This window comes from Mauremys mutica, chromosome 16 (genome assembly GCF_020497125.1).
Source record: "Mauremys mutica isolate MM-2020 ecotype Southern chromosome 16, ASM2049712v1, whole genome shotgun sequence".
Lineage (NCBI taxonomy): Eukaryota > Metazoa > Chordata > Testudines > Geoemydidae > Mauremys > Mauremys mutica.
In genome coordinates this window covers 5,497,549-5,514,169 of record NC_059087.1, presented here as the reverse complement: position 1 = coordinate 5,514,169, position 16,621 = coordinate 5,497,549, and the positions used below count along the sequence as shown (strand labels likewise).

General features: G+C 42.1%; 1 protein-coding gene and 1 long non-coding RNA gene across 2 annotated transcripts in view; one reads left to right on the top strand and one right to left on the bottom strand.

Moving 5' to 3' along the window:
* The window catches only part of HECTD4 (HECT domain E3 ubiquitin protein ligase 4), a 108,375-nt gene that overhangs the window by 9,038 nt on the left and 82,716 nt on the right, over positions 1–16,621 (bottom strand). The window contains exons 57-70 of the mRNA XM_044989845.1: positions 14,751–14,956; positions 14,243–14,373; positions 13,749–13,954; positions 12,250–12,429; positions 9,387–10,690; positions 7,795–8,002; positions 6,645–6,868; positions 6,409–6,560; positions 6,032–6,138; positions 4,953–5,076; positions 3,902–4,092; positions 3,349–3,495; positions 2,062–2,181; positions 1,760–1,915 (exon numbers count right to left, since the gene is read on the bottom strand). Of these exons, the coding sequence (XP_044845780.1) occupies positions 1,760–1,915; positions 2,062–2,181; positions 3,349–3,495; positions 3,902–4,092; positions 4,953–5,076; positions 6,032–6,138; positions 6,409–6,560; positions 6,645–6,868; positions 7,795–8,002; positions 9,387–10,690; positions 12,250–12,429; positions 13,749–13,954; positions 14,243–14,373; positions 14,751–14,956 (3,456 nt within the window). The remainder of the gene's footprint in view (positions 1–1,759; positions 1,916–2,061; positions 2,182–3,348; positions 3,496–3,901; positions 4,093–4,952; positions 5,077–6,031; positions 6,139–6,408; positions 6,561–6,644; positions 6,869–7,794; positions 8,003–9,386; positions 10,691–12,249; positions 12,430–13,748; positions 13,955–14,242; positions 14,374–14,750; positions 14,957–16,621) is intronic.
* On the top strand, positions 2,981–6,168 carry LOC123350925. Its single transcript, XR_006573879.1, has 3 exons — positions 2,981–3,232; positions 4,980–5,090; positions 6,050–6,168. It is a non-coding gene; the product is annotated as an uncharacterized LOC123350925 (long non-coding RNA).

The following is a 16,621-nucleotide window of genomic DNA, read 5'->3' as shown; positions in this document are numbered from 1 at the left end:
AAAGCGCTGCCGCGGCAGCGCTTTGAAGCGCTAAGTGTAGTCAAAGCGCCAGCGCTGGGAGAGAGCTCTCCCAGCGCTGTCCGTACTCCACCTCCCTGTGGGGAATAACAGACAGCGCTGGGAGCCGCGCTCCCAGCGCTGGGGCTTTGACCACACTGGCGCTTTGCAGCGCCGCAATTTGCAGCGCTGGAGAGGGTGTGTTTTCACACCCTGCTGCAGCGCTGCAAATTTGTAAGTGTAGCCAAGCCCGTAGTATTGCATCTGGAGAGATGCAATACCTTTGTTCTTCTGCTTAGACTTCAAGGAGAATTCATAACCTTATTAAGATGGAATTTATTGTCATAAAAACAACTAGGAGTCCAGTGGCACCTTAAAGACTAACAGATTTATTTGAGCATAAGCTTTTGTGGGTAAAAACCCCAGTCCTTGTTGTTTTTGTGGATACAGACTAACACAGCTACCCCTCTGATACATCATATTTTCATAGTGATGGAACATGAAGGCAGTGTACTCACAATATAGTTAAATACAATGGGGAAATACTGCTAGAATCTTAAAGCAAACCAAGTTAAGTATGCATCACATCAATCTATTTACAGGTATTGTTAGTCATCATAACTGTGTGTCTTAAAAAGAAAAGATGGATCTAATACTTTGAGGGGATACTTCAAACAGCTCTTTAATGACATTTCTGTGCACCTCCAATAACTTCCTGCCATTTGATAGAATTGAGTAGTCAGTAGTGGGGAAAGTTTAACTAGAATTTCCATTTTTCCATCTCCCATGCTATATCCTGTCATTAACCTCCTAAGACAACCCATTAGAATCAGTACATGGAGACTGCACCAATCTAGCAAACAGGAATTGATTTTCTTTTCTCAGATAGTTTGTTCTTTAAACCTCCCTTGCAATTGCATATACCCCGAGGATGGCAACAAATCAGTAAAACAGGAAACTTCTTCCTGGCTCTTATACCAGTATCTCTTGGAGATGCCACCCAACAGTATGTAGCACTGGGGAAAGTGTCTCTAAGCCAAAGTTTAGTGATGAAGTCATTTAGATAAGCCTCTCCCTAAAGTCAGTATGTTCAGAAAACTAGTTGGCCTCAGATATGATGTTTTCCCAATTTCTTTCTAGCATAAGAATAAAGCATACCAGGGACTAGCATTTCATGTCTCCAAAGAAAAATCTGTACTATATAGCAGATTATATAAATTAAATATAAAGGTCTACTCAGATAAACCAAACAACTATCTGATAGCTTAGACCCCAAACTTAGGCTTTTGTTTTTCCCCTTCAAAAAAAGGGAAACTTTTTTTTTAAAATTAGCTTAATTTAAACCTTTCCCCTGAAGTGTCTGCAACTCAGCTATTGTAACATGTGGTTAATCAAAAAAAACAAAAAGTGAACCTGACCAGTGTACTCTCACTGTCCCAGCCAAGTTGCACTCAAATATCTAACACAAAGTGTTGGGAGAAAAGGAGACATATCACAGAGTCAGTCGTCGTTTAACAAAAATAAAAAGTTCTTACCTAACAAACATTCTTTTAAGTAGAGCATCGCTGTTGCGTCACTCGGGTTCTGTCCCTGTACTACTTATTCAGTCTAAACAGTCATTAACTTTTATGGAAGCTGGTCCAAGTAAAGACGACAAGCTCAAGTCATCTCTAGCATTAGTTCTGCCTGCCTCCTTTGGGTACATTCTGATCAACACGCCCAATGCTACGTGTCACTACTGTTCTGTCAGACTGTAACTTACTTGTTCCATGAACCTCCTCTCCAGTGAAGCGAATGTTAAAGGCGTATGTGGGATCACCACCACTGGCTAGTTTAACACAGAGCTGAGAGGACGGCACACAGGCTAGCTGCCTAGCTGCCTGGCAGAAGTAGGAATTTTCTGAAGAACGGATCTCCCCTATTTAAAAGAAACATTTTTTAAAAATGAATCTACTTTGAGTATTTTGTGTTCATAAGCGAGTGAGCTTGGTTATTTTAAGACCAATTTGAAATCATAGGCAGTAAATGAAAATAAATTTTAGAGAGAATAAATCATGCACATACCTCCCACTATTTCTAATGGATCCAGTGTGATTTCTGGGGCTGCATGATCTGCTGTTCTTTGCACAGTGGCATTCAGCACTCGATTCATTACAGTCACCTTTGTGTCATAAAAGATTAAACCTAAATAAAGAAATACATGTTTATGTCTACAATTGGTCCTTCTGTAATTTTATTTCCTGAAATAGTCTGATGAACAACATTTTGGGACTGATTTAATCTTCTGTAAGCCTCAGTCTAAGAGCTGGCCAATCCAAACAAACCTTTGGACACTTTTTGTATTCAGAGTTAATATTTATTGGAAGACACATGTCAAATAAGTACTTTATCACGATATTTCTGTACAACAGATTTCTTATATTAGATGAGTATTTCCTGTCAGCCAAACCATAAGCTGTGCAAGTAAGATAGAAAAGCACATTTCTAAATAGCTTTCTGAAATCTGGCATGCTCTGAGGGTGATACTAATGACAAGAAGATATAAATAAGTGTGTCGCATGGCATCCCAAATCCAGACGCTACGCACAGACAGAGACTGTGAACACTCAACTTTCATACCTTAGGTTTGCAAGTGCTCTTTTCTGGTTGGGTAGAAGCAAAGATCCAGCATCAGCTATTTCTCCAGAGTAAATGAAATGACTGATCTGGCTAGGGTAGCCTAAATCTTTTACTCATTTTATGATTATTGGAGAGTCTCATGAAGGCTTCTATCTTTGTAAGCCTATCACTTCTGCGGCAGTTAGCAGGCTCACCAGTTCTGGAACCCTTAACTATATTGTATGCTCCTGTGACTAACATACCACTTCAGCCTTATTGTCAGTTCTATTGCGGTAGCACATGGAATCCCTAAGCAGGACAAACGTCCCTTGTGCTAGGTATTGCACACAAACGGAACAGCCTGTCTCCATCCCCCAACCTTACAATCTAAATATTTATGTTTGTAGTGAGATACAGCAGCCTCCTCGTTACAGCAATTTCTATTATGTTTTCAGGGTACTTCAGCAAGGTCATTTGAAACATAGCACTGCCCTGGTTGGTTCTCCCTTACTCATGTGCTCACGTCGTTCTCAGACAGTCACCCCATTCAGTCAGCATACTGGGTTAGCTGGTTGAGAAGCAAAGTCAAGGAGCTTTTGTCACTATGGTGATCAGCTCTCTATCTCCGATTTCCAAGGTAAGTGTGGATTAATATTTTCTCCTATCTGTACCAATTAGAGAATCCCCAGAACATGCTAACTTCCCCCAAGCATCAGACATTCACAGAACTCATGCAGTCCTAGAGACACTGACCTTTGGCCTCTTGCAATAACGCAGCAATACTATTAGTGTACATTTCTGTCTGTCGCAGCTCCACCAGTGGTAGGAAGAAGGTCTCCAGCATGGTGTTCAGAGACTGAAGCAGTGCAAAACGCAGACGTAGACTTTCAATAGGAACGTCTAAGATGGGGAAAAAGTTCAGAAACAGAGAGGTAAAGGACAGGACAGGAGCCCCCAAACTCATCACACCAGCACCCATTCTGGCATAGTGACCTAGTGACCACAGACTGCATGGGCCCTGCAGAACGAACTACCCTCATGTCCATTAGAGGCAGCCCCCGCAGGCTAGGGTAGAGACACACTGACAGGGTTTTGTGTGGGGGAAGCCTGCACTGCCATTGCTTATGCTGTTCCTTTTCTGTGGTGACCCAGAGGACTTCAGTTTCCAGGGCTGTCAATTCAGTGCTGAATTCACAGCCCTTCACTAAGTGTTTCACACTCAATCCATAAGCAATCTATAACCACGAACTGAAGAGGAATACAAGTGTATGAAGTAATAACTAGAAACCCCCCAATTTGTGCATACTCAGCAGACAAGAGACTCTGGGATCAGCTGCGTCAGCTGGATCCAAGTAAACTTCATGTGGGTGCAGTCGTGCTGGGGTAATTGCAAGATGGCGGCAGAGTCGGTTGATGTACTGCACAAGGGCTACGTCCATTTCCAAAGTCCACTTCCGGGATGCTTTCTGGGCATGTCTCGTGTCAATGCAGGCACACCTGAAGAACAAGGGGATTAGAACTGCTACATGCAAATGCTCCCCTGGACTGTATTAACCATGAAGCCAGGGGGTTTTAGGTCTCTCCCTTTCCCTAAGTACAACTCCTTTAGCCTAGAGATTACAATGCTTCAGCTATGAGGGAGAACGAATCATTATCATCCCCCCTTGCCTGACTTTCATCACCTGCCTACTAGGCTTACTGCACTGGGCACTCTCTACTCTGAGCTCTTAAGCAGACAAGGGAGTGGGATATAGCAGGCAGGCAATTTGCAGCTCAATACCAGGGAAGAGGATCAATCCATTTTAGGGACTTCTCTGCTTTGAAATGGTAACAGGGAAGAAAGTAACATGATGACTAAACATTCTACTCTGTACTGGCTCCTTCAAAACAAGTGGAGAAATCTACCGAAGCAGTTTCAATACCAGGATGCACAGAATGCAGGTCCGATGTAGCACAAAGCCAGAGAAGGCCAGTTTAGGCAACAGCTGGCAGTGCACTTTTTGACAGATCAGTTTATTGGGGATTTTGGAAGTAAAAGGGACAAAATGAATTAATTTTGTTTAAACCAGGTTTCCACAATTCAGGTGTGATCCTCCTAGCTAGCATATGCATGTGGGAGCCAGGAACATCATCCTGGCAGCTGAATATGAATCGAGTAATATTCTAAGAAACTTGTATCCCTTAAGTAACATTCTAAGAAACTATTTAACAATTCTAGGTTGAGGCATTGTAGCCATGTCCAGAAGTGTACTGAACGTTAATACGTTTCAGACTACCTGTAGTAAAACTGATCCATTCCAAATACGTTCAGATTAAGCACTGAATTCTATACCACTTTTACAAAACATGTATCGCACCTTTCAAAATGAAGATCATATCCACAGGACAAAATAGCTCTCCAGACACTACGGATGTCCTGTTTGGCTCGATCAACAACAAATCTGTGAAATCCATCCAGTGTCAAATACTTCTCTTCTGGAACTGACAGCAGAAAGGTAAGTATCACACAATTAGTAATTTACCAGAAAAAAATGTATATCAGGCAGGCTTATTTCCAGAGTGTTTGCTTTTGTCTGGCTACCCTCAACTCACAGCGGAAACTCAAGCTACCTGCCTGCTTCCCACTGGTCTTGTCCTCTCCACAAGGGACAACTCCAAGACAGCCCTTCCCAGAAGAAAATCTGAAAACATCAGGGTTGCTAGGGTTTAATCCAGTGTTCGTTTCTCCCTTATCAATGACTCCATCAAGGAGCATTTCTGCCTGAGAGGGAACGCTATGCTAGCTTTCCTATAACCTGACCATGTGTTTCCAAAAGCGAAGGGTGGAGCCACAGAATGAACCCTCATTCTCAAGCCTTGCTGGCCCGGGAGTGGACTATCAAGTGAGAGCCTTGCACTCCATTCCCCTGCCTGGCGGTACCAGACCCGAGACTGCCATGCTAGTTACGCAGCATTTCTGAAGCTTTTATTTCAGCTTAATAGATTACAAAAGTCTTACTACAAAGAAACCAATTCCACACTAAAACTGAGGAACACACAGGGCAAGTCCCATTGTTCAATCACATTCTGTCTCCATTACACATTGCCTTTATACCCGAAGCTCTTTGGACGTAGAGGAAGACTAGTTCCCTGCCCCAAGTGCTTAGTACGCCGCTGGCGCTATAATAATCATCACGTGTCAAGTTCTGCCCTCATTTACCCCACGGACTCCAGATTCACACTGATACAAGTGAGAGTGGAAACTGGACCAACATTTGCCATTAGTTTAATCTTTTAGACAACATGTAAATTAACCTCATTTAAAAAAAAGACAAGTGGTCTTTCATTTTTAGTCTAGAAATACCTGGCCAATTGACATGTTTGAAATCTTTAGCCTTTGATAGATAGCTTGTTTTCAGAGATAAAGGAATGAGAAGAATTTCTACATAGCCCTTACCTTCTTGTTTCTTTGTAGGAGACTTCTCTGGGTCCTTCTCATCAGGTTTGCCCTTCTCTGGAGATTTTGGCTTTACAGTAGGTTTTTTCTCACTTAAAGCTGTTCTGCTGTGGGACAGAAACATTTTTTTGGTTAGACTGGACATTTCCTTAAATGACCGAGTGTGGTATCAGTCTAAAATATGAAATATTGTTTAACGTAATAAATGATTTATGCCCTCAAAGCCATGAGTTATTTTAGGTCACCTCTTGATTTTTTATATTTTCTTTTAAAATCATCTTCTGCACACCAGTATGTCAGAACACCAAAAAGGAAAAGCTAGTTCTGTGCAGAAAAGTCAGCTGTTTTAGGACTGCAGAAAAGTTCAAGGCACTAACCTGACACTATTGAGCACAGACTTTTCCTTTGCAGGTGGTTTAGTAACCGGACGTTTGGAGCTCACAACTTTCACTGGATGTTGCTCTTTGCCTGCCTTGTTATACTTGCTCTTGTCAAACTTAGGCTTGGGGACACCGTATTTCCTTAAAATCTTCCAAAATAGAAATGAATGATTAGCCAATATTTTCAAATTACACCAGGAGAGTAATTAAAGAGGCGTTTTACACACAGCTACCTGAGTGAGTTGGTCCTCCAGCACCTTCTTTGGTGGGCGGACATTTGTGAAGAAGACATGGAGAAGGTTTCCAGGAGTCTGGGAATTTATTTGCTCTTTGCTCAGATAAATATCAGCAACTTTAATGGGTTTCGCTGGAGTTAGGCTCAGCGTTTGTTCAGAGTGAACACAGCTCTTAAATATTTCTGAGAGGACTTCTCGAGCACCTGGGACCAATTTCTCACCTAATACAAAAAATTGCAATACAATACAAATCCAACATAAAAAGAGAGTTTAGAGTCAAGACACTGGGAAGATGTGTTTCTATTCATTCACTATATTATTAAAAAAAACTTGTGCTCTAAAATACTAGACAGCAAATAATTTAGAAAACAGTACACAAAGCAGTCATGACATTTTTAAAAGTTCAATTTATGGTGCTGCAGACTGTGCCTTCCATTTATTTTGATCCACTACATTAGTGTAATTTTGAGCGACATCAACAATTGATTTAGTTATCCAGCAGATCCCCGGGTGCACATCACAATTTGCATAGATAGTGTTTATGTCAATAATTGTTTATGACAATAGTGTTTATGTCAATAATTGAATTAATTGTTCTCTGAGGCCAATTCCCCCCTGCCTCCATCCCCCGATTAATCTTTTCTCCCCTTCATTTAGAATTTAGGCCCCATCCAACTGATATAATTTTCTATAACTTTCTATGATTTGATTCAAGAGGTTTTGATCACATTGTTAGAATAAAATTAACCATTGATTGATGTAAGTCGAAGACTATGGGTAAAATTCTGCTCAGTTACTCTGGATTTGCCCCAGCGTAACTCCGTTCAAGTCAAGGAATAGTTTGGTCTAATAATATTTGCAAATGGGTTAAAATCACAATTTTTTTTCCTGTCAGCTATTAAATAAGTTAATCATGAATAATATTTTATTTAGTATCTGACCAGCTTTAGCGATTGTTGAATGTGCTAATTGTCACAAATCCCCTCCCGCTAATCTATTGGCAAGTAATTTATATGAGAACAATTTTTTCCATTGTCAGTCAGTCTGTCAATGAATTATTCTGGATTTACACCAGCATAAGTGAGAAGAATGTGACCACTGCATAAAACATGGAAACAAGGTATTTACCAATATGAAAGATACACACCTTTTATCGATTTATCATTAAAATAGTCTTCTAGGACTGGGCTCCCTTGCGTATCAAATAAACTCTGATTTACAGTAGATACAGTTAAAATCTCCTCAGTTGACATTTCCATTAATTCATCTTCACCGTCCAGACTTGACAAACCAATCAGATCACTACTGTTAAATAAACTGGCTCGGATTTTCTCTATTTTAGCTCGTGACCTTATCTGTGTAAATAACGAAAGTAGTTACAAGGAATTCTGATGGGGAACAAATTATCTGTCATTTATATTGGTTAAATCTTGCGTTCTCTTTTCTTGCAGAGGTTTAATGTTACACATGTGCTACACTAATCCTCTGATACCAGAATTCAGATTTACCTGGCAATACATACACTCTAAGAAGTGGGTTCTTTGAAACCACCACACCCTGGGTTAATTACACAGGCCTCTGAGCAATGACTATTCCATTTCTTACATTTGGAGGCAACTCTCAGAAGCCTTGAGATACGAAAATATTAGTTCTAGATCAATGTGAAGGTTTCAGGTTCACCTGCAGTTCTCCTCAACTGTGCAGTAATTAGAAAATAGCTACATAAAATTGGCCCTTGGAACCAGAGCTATTGTTCCATCTCCCTAACTTTCTTGGAAGCTGTGAATATCAGTAATGCACCATTACTGGAGTAGCTACAGACCAGTTGTAGGGTTCAACATGATTATGTTACCAATTTCCTTGTACAGGGTCTATTGCTTGTTTGTTTCAATGTTAATATCTTTGGCTCAATTAAAAATTAAGACAGCTGAATACATTCCTTTGGAGTAAACTATATTTCCTTCTGTAAGAGGAGCTGAAACACAAGCCTAATTCTGAAGCTGCAACAAACTTGAGGCAGATGTTACTGAAAGCATCTGGAAGCCCGGGGGAGATTTTTCAAATATGGGATTTAGGAGCACTAGACTTTCAATAGCATTTGCAGTCCTTTGGAAAGGAGAATTTTAAACAAGCAGATGTTAGCCCAAGCATGCCACCCTTTTGGCAACAAAGTTCAAAACCATAATACTGATGGAATCAAGTACATTCTTCAAGTCTACTAAAGTAACAGACTCTAAAAACCCGCAGTGACTCTACACTGTTGCATTCAGAAAGGATGTTGATTTGAAAGGTTCTGATAAAGGCAAGAGAAAGTGTTTAGAGTCACTGCACTGTGATCCCTGGGGCAAATCTGAAGATAATTTAGTACAAGAAAGCACAGCCATCAAATTCTAATTGGAATGCGTTTTATGCTGTGTCCTAGTTTGACAGCATAATTTGTGCTGAACTATTCCTTGTTTATAATACCTGCCACTCTCCATCCAACATACAAAAGTGAATTATTCAAGTTGTAGTATTACCCCCCCACGGGTCTACATGGAAAGGAAACACCCTCTTTGGCCCTGTGAGTCACCCCCACAGTGTGGTATAGAGAGAAGTGAGAAACAAGATTTGTTTTGTTTTTGAGTTTGGGGGAAGACGGTTACTAGAATTGACAACATTCATTTAGGACAAAATCTGACCTGACTGCTGCAAGAAAGGGAGCTACAAATGAATCCCTCACTGCCTGAAAGCTGTTACCTCCACTACTGCAAAACCCTTGATTGGCCGTGACATCAGTGGCTGGTTGTCCAGTGACGTGACAGTGTACATTGATCCAACATCAGATACAGACGCTGTTTCTACATTGTCAAGTGGTTCCCCAAGACTGCCAAGGCTGCCAAGGCTTCCAGTGCTGCAAAGTGAAAGATCTAAACTCTCCTGGCTGGAAACAACATGTGGCTCTAGCAGTCCTGGTGGAATGGCCAACTCCAGTGAAGCTTGAAACTGGTCTACAGAAATATCGCTAATTGTCCGAGAGATACCCTGCGAGCTGCAGAGGGAGGCCTGGCTTGTTGAGGCTGAGGCACTAACACTCATGGCAGGTGTGACGCTGCTAGAACTGCTGATATCGAGACTGTCTGCACTACTAGATACAGTTGGTTTTTCCAATTCAGTCCTACATTCTCCTCCTCCTGCTTTGTCCTTGATTTTTTTGGGGTCCTCTTCCTGCAAAGGGATGTAGATTTCATCTTTGAAGACTCCACCATGTGCGTTACATGCCTTCCGGATTGCACTTCTGACAATACCCTCCTCTAAGTGAGTTGGTATTCCAGAAATCACAAGTAACCGACTATGAGCTGTTGCACCCACTAGTGCCTGGCAAGCATCAGCTACAGCATCATTTGTCACACCTAGCCCTTGTGGATCCTTTTTAGTTAGGTGTCTGAGAATTATAAGTAAGGTCAGTGCTCTATGAAACCATAACATATCCTCGGGTTTGCTTCCTCCTATATTGAGAATTGCAGTGTCAGTCTCAGCAGCTCGGGATGAAGACCGTTTACCTGAAGACGATGTCTTTTCCCGCTTCATTTTGACCTTTTTCCTCTTTGACAGGAGGCTTGGGCTCTGGGGCGTCTGCCCCGGAGAAGATGAAGAGGAGGAAGATGAATCACTTAGATTTGGGGCATTTGTGGATGACATCACACTAGCTGTTACACTCATGTTGATTGGCAGAGTCACTTCTGCTACAGCTAGACAGCCTTCCATCAGAGCGTGAAAGTAGGTTGAAAATCTTCCCTGGTCAGCCACTCCCACACCAGAGCCACCACATGCATTTCCAGACACCCAGTTTTGAGTTTCTTCATCGTATAGTTTGTGCAGTTCTGACTGAAGAGCCATAAGCATGGCTAGACAGGGATTTAGCTGAAGTGCAATGGAAGAAGACAACCCTGCTGGGTTCTTTTTCTGTTCCAGATTATGAATTTTGCGAAGCAACTCTCCCAAGAGATGAAATATCAGTTCCTTCACACAAGCTGCCATGTCTGTTGTCCAGAGAAAGTTCCCTATGTATGGAAGACAGACAGACATGGGAATTAGATTTATTCCAATGTGACTGGATTTATTACATTAATTATGACAATACCATTCAATGAGTGTAAAATCAAGCGAGGCCACTTACAAATCCATGGGGACATTCTTCCCACAGAGACATCTTCATGCAACCAACAAATACATAATACTAGAAGGTCCTATGGCAAAACAAACCTACATTTTGCATCACTCAAGTTCAGCAGGCTTTAAATGCAGCACCTTCATTAAAATTAAAAAATGACAGAATACAACCTGATCAGTGGGCCTGTGTTTGCTGTAATGTGATGGATGTCTCCACATTTTCAGTTTTTGTTATACTCCAGATTTTTCAATTCACAACACATAATTGCATCACAAGAAGCCGTTAGGGGAAGCTGGAGGTACTGGCAACTGGGTAGGGATAACTGAAGCTTTGTGGCATTTGGGGAAGTGTCAGAGAGCATTTGTGATTACGGGCAAGGCTACAGTGTTCAAAGTAATTGTTAATTTTAATAAAGTTTGTCAAACCTGCAGTGATGACTCCTGTGAGCCCGGCTCCCTGCTCTGGGCGTTATGACCTGCCCATGGGGTCACAATGCCACTCCAGTTTGGTGCATACAACTGGCTGGCGATGGAGATGGAGGAGCGGATGTGCCAAATCTCAGTGGCGCTGTGACCTAGTGCACAGGGTTACCATGCCCAGAGCGAGAAGCAGGACAGGAGCTGCCACTGCAGGAGGGAGCGGTGGGCTCACGCTCCAACAACCCCACGTCTCTCTGATTTTTTCATGACTCTGGGTTTCTCCCTCTTGCACCTCTGCTGTGAAATTGACTAAAAATTTGAATGAAAAATCATAGATTTAATTTTGGGAGAAGACCATGACCTGGATATTTTCTTAAAATGATCAGTAGAGAAGCAGTTAGTGTTTATAGAATTTCCCATCTTTAAGGTTTCATAGTTAATAAAAGGAGATAAATACAAGTTCTATAAACTGCCACACTCATGATTTTAAGCCTTCTGGAGACTTAGGAGGACAGCACTATAGCAGTTTACACTCTATTTAGTTTTACAAAATTGTTTTCACAACCGTGCATGCTAGATTTTTTTTAAATGAAAGCTCAGAACGGAGGCTTCTGTGGCAAAAAGTTGGCTGCAGTACTGGAGAATACACAGGGTCCTGGTTACTAAGTAACATTGTCAACACATCCGTGCATTGATGAGATAAGGGGTAAAATTTTCAAAAGCTCTTAAGTGACTCTTAAGTCTCATTTTCAAAAGTGATTCAGGCACTTAGGTGCTCTTGAATATTTTAACCAATGTACTTAATAGATATCAGCTGGAAAATCTTCATGTGATTTTTCTAGTACTGAGTTTATTTTAGAATTTGGCATTATTAAACCATGCGAATGCACACTATTTTAGAGTTTAAAAACCATAAATTCCATCATAATTACTAAAGAAAGCTTAAATACTGTATTTTTTTCTTTCTGAACAGTCCAGTTGATCAGCTGTTTCATTGTAATTAAATACTCGAGAAATGCTGTACTCTCACCTAAAAGTTCCACCATTTGCAAGAGAACTGAAGCAGGGATAGTATCCAGCTCATCTTCTGATTTCACATCACCATCCTCTGATTTCCAAGTTAACAGCTGTTCTGTAAACGCCAGAGCCAGAGGGAACTCAAGCGGAAGAGAGTGCAAAACTAAGACAGCTCCAGGAGGGGGGGATACTCCTTAAACAAGATGACAGAGGAATTCCCATTACAATTCTATAAACTAGAAGGCAACAACTGTGTCAAGAAAAAGCAACGTCTTATTAGGCCAGGTTCAAACACTGTTTTACATTTTTCTAAGCTCAAGAGTTTGTTAAGTGAGGTAGTTCATTAAATCGACTAATCCTCTCATTAAACAGAAATGAAAAGACAGAAAAGGAAAATATTAAGTTAATGCTGTAGCCCAGGGAAGCCTGAGCAGGAGCCAGAATTTACCAATGTACATTGCCAAAGAGCCACAGTAATATGTCAGCAGGCCTCCATCAGCAACCCCCCTCGTCTCCCAGCGCCTCCCGCCCACCTGCCGATCAGCGCCCCCCCACTTCCCTGCTCCTCCTGATCAGCTGTTTCGTGGTGTGCAGGAGGCTTGGAGGGTGGGTGGGGAGGAACGAGGGCATGGCAGGCTCAGAGGAGGGGGTGGGAAGGCGTGAAGTTGGGGCAGGGCCTGTGGCAGAACCAGGGGTTGAGCAGTGAGCACCCCCCTCCACATTGGAAAGTTGGTGCCTGTGGCTCCAGCCCCGGAGTCGGTGCCTATACAAGGAGACGCATATTAACTTCTGAAGAGCTGCATGTGGCTCCGGAGCCACAGGTTGGCCACCCCTGATGTAGCCAATGGTTTCCTGAATATTGGCAGGACATTCGTGCTACTGCAAAATGGAATACAGGAACCCTAGTGACCAGGAGTGGTGAGACTTGGAAGAATTTATTGAAAGAAAACTTGTTCTTTTGCCCTCTTTCCCCCCACCCCCATGATTATAAACAAACCAGGCTATTTCTTCTACAGGCTGGAGGGAAGAAGGAATGTTATTGCTATCGAAATATTTTCAAGGGGCCCTGATCCTACAGTGACGAGGGCCAGCCATATAACTATCTATGTAGATAAAACTAGGTTAAAATGTGGGATTTCAAATAACAAAGCACCAACCTGGGGCAACGGTTCAGGACTGAACTTAGCAGAAAAAGTGCTGCCTGTTCAGTCACCAGTCCCAATTCCTGCAGCGTGCAGAGGGGAGACCCCCCTGAAAACACCAAGTACTGACTGACTTCTGAGAAGTGATGAGATTGCAGTGTGAGGGGGTGTAAGTTTAGAACTGCCCGGACGAGATCAAGCCTTGCCTGTTTATTTAGTGATGGTAGATTCCTATTGCCTGGTATTTTCTGATACCTTGCATAGCATAGTACCCACATGAACAGAATGTAGGTTTGGTGCTGCCTGAGGAAACTCTGAGAAATAAGGTGATTTAGCCTGTCCTCATTTTGAAAAGACTAAGAACATTTACCTAATTTGATGTGGACCTTGTCAGTGGAGATAATCACTGAAGGATACTGATTGGTTATTGGGGGTGGTGTCAAGCCTGTGTTGGTTGGAGAGGCATCCCGAGGGTAACATACTGCCTCAGTTAGGTTTAACTGACCGTTCCTTTTTATTTTATGACCAAGACCATAGACAAACACTCGAGCCCACGGAGCCTTATACAGGGAGGAGCTAGAAAATAACCAGAAAACAAATTAATTAATTAATTTAATTAATTAAAATTCATAAAAACCCAAACTTAAAAAGGACACAATCAAGGGGTACTTCACATCCTTCTGCACTATCATCCCCCACCTCTCCAAGATAAATCCTTGGAAAGGTTTGTGTGGAAAAATTAACACAAGCATTACACAGAATTCCCAAAGAGGTCTTAGAGAAAGGCAGATCACTACCCAGGCCCAGCAGCCTACACAGGGGCTCTTTATAACTGGTTGCTCTCCCCCTTCCTTAATAACTTACTCTTTGCGGAATCCAGACTGACTTTCCTTACAGGACACAACTACAAAAGCAGCCCCAGGAAAATTAACATCCATATTGACTTTGGACTCTGAAATAGGGAACTCTTCAGCGGGGAATTGTTCTGGTGCAGTCTGTAAAATGACATTTAACAATGAAAGCCTCGGAGAAGCAAAGCAATAAGCCAAAACCCCTTCCTTGCCCCTTATTTTACAGCTAAAAATAGTACTGCAGACTAGTTAGATAACTTGAGAGCATTCATTTCAGTACTACACAGGCTATCCCCCTGCACGTATTCACATGACCAGACAGCACTGCAGTGTGTGCAGAGAAACACTGCACTATGATTAACAGTATTATGTATTTAAGGACAGTAATACTGATGTAAAAATATTCTGGCAAGAAGAAAGGCAATCTCTCTAGAGGAAAAAGATTAATACATATTTTAATAAATTCACATTTTCTTTACATTACTATAAACATTCGGAAAGCATCAAAAAATATCATTTACCTGCAAGAAGGAACAGATTTGTTTAGTTAGTTCTAACAGACTCTCCTCTCCTTGATGTAGTGTCCGAGTGATGGCTACAGTCAGCCACTCCCTGATTTGCTGTGAATTGCCCTGGTAGAAAAGGTCTGTGGCAGAACAGTTCTGGGAATGGATACAATGCTGTAGGGACTGGGCCAAAAGAATAGAACTTGAACTGATTGTTCCATCTGTAAAGAACAAATGCAATACACTGCATATTTTGGAAGATCTCTGAACTTATTAGTAGTCAGACAAAGGAACTCTCAGATCACAAGCCTTTATATCTGCATTCCTGCCCAAGTGCAAGTCCTCCCAAGGTTTAGCAGTATAAGGAATTCTTCCAGGGCCAAACCTGTGCCCCTGACACTGCTGACACAGAACTGAATGGAGGGTCGAAGGCCCAGACTCATTCTGTCCCAGCAGTATTCCAATCTCTACATGGATTCCCCCAGGAAGAAAAGCAGTGGAAGGGCTCCGGGGCCACCCAACTGTGCCCCACCCTGGAAGCAGTCAGATAGCTCCCCACCCCACCGGTCAGATATGGAGACATTGCTTCCCCCAACGCCGCATGATGGCCAGGGAGACAGAAGGGGCCGAGTAGCCCCAGTTTGAGGGGTTCTTCGAGGCTGTACAATGAGTCCATGGCACTTGAGGTTTCCCCCCGCTCATTCGATGAGATGAAGCGGGGAGAAGTGGTGTCCCTGACCTCAAACTTCTCCCACCCACAAACAAGCTATTTTTAGAGGGCTCCCTATCACTGCCTCCCTTACAGACTGCTGCTGTCTACTAAGTTACTGCAGGAGCTATGGAGGGCCAATTTGCAGTGCATGGCGGCACTAGACAAAGCAATTCCTACAGAGCCTGTTTGCAGAAATCCCGCTCAGCGAGGTGCAATTATACACATTAACATGATGCAAATTACTCACAGGTTAGCTAAACAAGGCCAGAAATGGAAAAAAAATATTGCTAAGAAGGTAGGAGAAGCAAGGAAGTATGGAGGGAGGGTGTGTGCTTAATTACGAGTATTTAAATTGTAATCTAGAAAAGGATCCCAAAGCCATGCAATTCCTCAAAATACTCTGTACTCTGCAGAGGAGTCACACATGATGCAGCCTCTGAGAGAGCTAGTCCAGTCTCAGAATGATTTGTGGGAGGGAAGATCTTCAAGTGCTTTAGATTAATTTTAGGTATTAACCACCTATTTTTAAGCTACTTTTTAGTTCCTCCTAAGTGCCCTGCCATGTTGTGTGCATCTCTTAGCATGCATAATGGCATCTGACAGGTTGATTTCCACCACTGACACAGTTAATTTAACCCAAGATCTTTTCCCAGAATTCGGCCACATGCATTCTCTTAGACTCATGAGGAATTAGTTATCAGATTCATAAAACGCGACAAAGAGTCCTGTAGCACCTTATAGACTAATACCCATGAAAACTTATGCTCCAATCCATCTGTTAGTCTATAAGGCTCAACAGGACTCTGTCGCTTTTTACAGACCCAAACTAACACAGCTACCCGTCTGATACTTGTCAGATTCATGATTCTGTTAGGAAAAGGATGAACTGTTCTGTATAACTGGAGACGAGTTGAATTTTGAAAATGAAGTGACCCAATGGCAGCTATATACCTATACTGAATTCAAACTGTACAACGTTTTCAGTTTCTCACAAGTATCCCACAAACGAAAAGAATAGCAACATATTAAATGGAATCTATTTGGGGGAGGAATAAGGAGGGAGAATTCCTTCCTACAGCTTACTTTTCATGAGATCATCAATAAACATTTGCAATGAACACACCTCAGTTTAGCCCAGAATTTACTTAACTGCTTTACATGGTGGTTAGCCCTT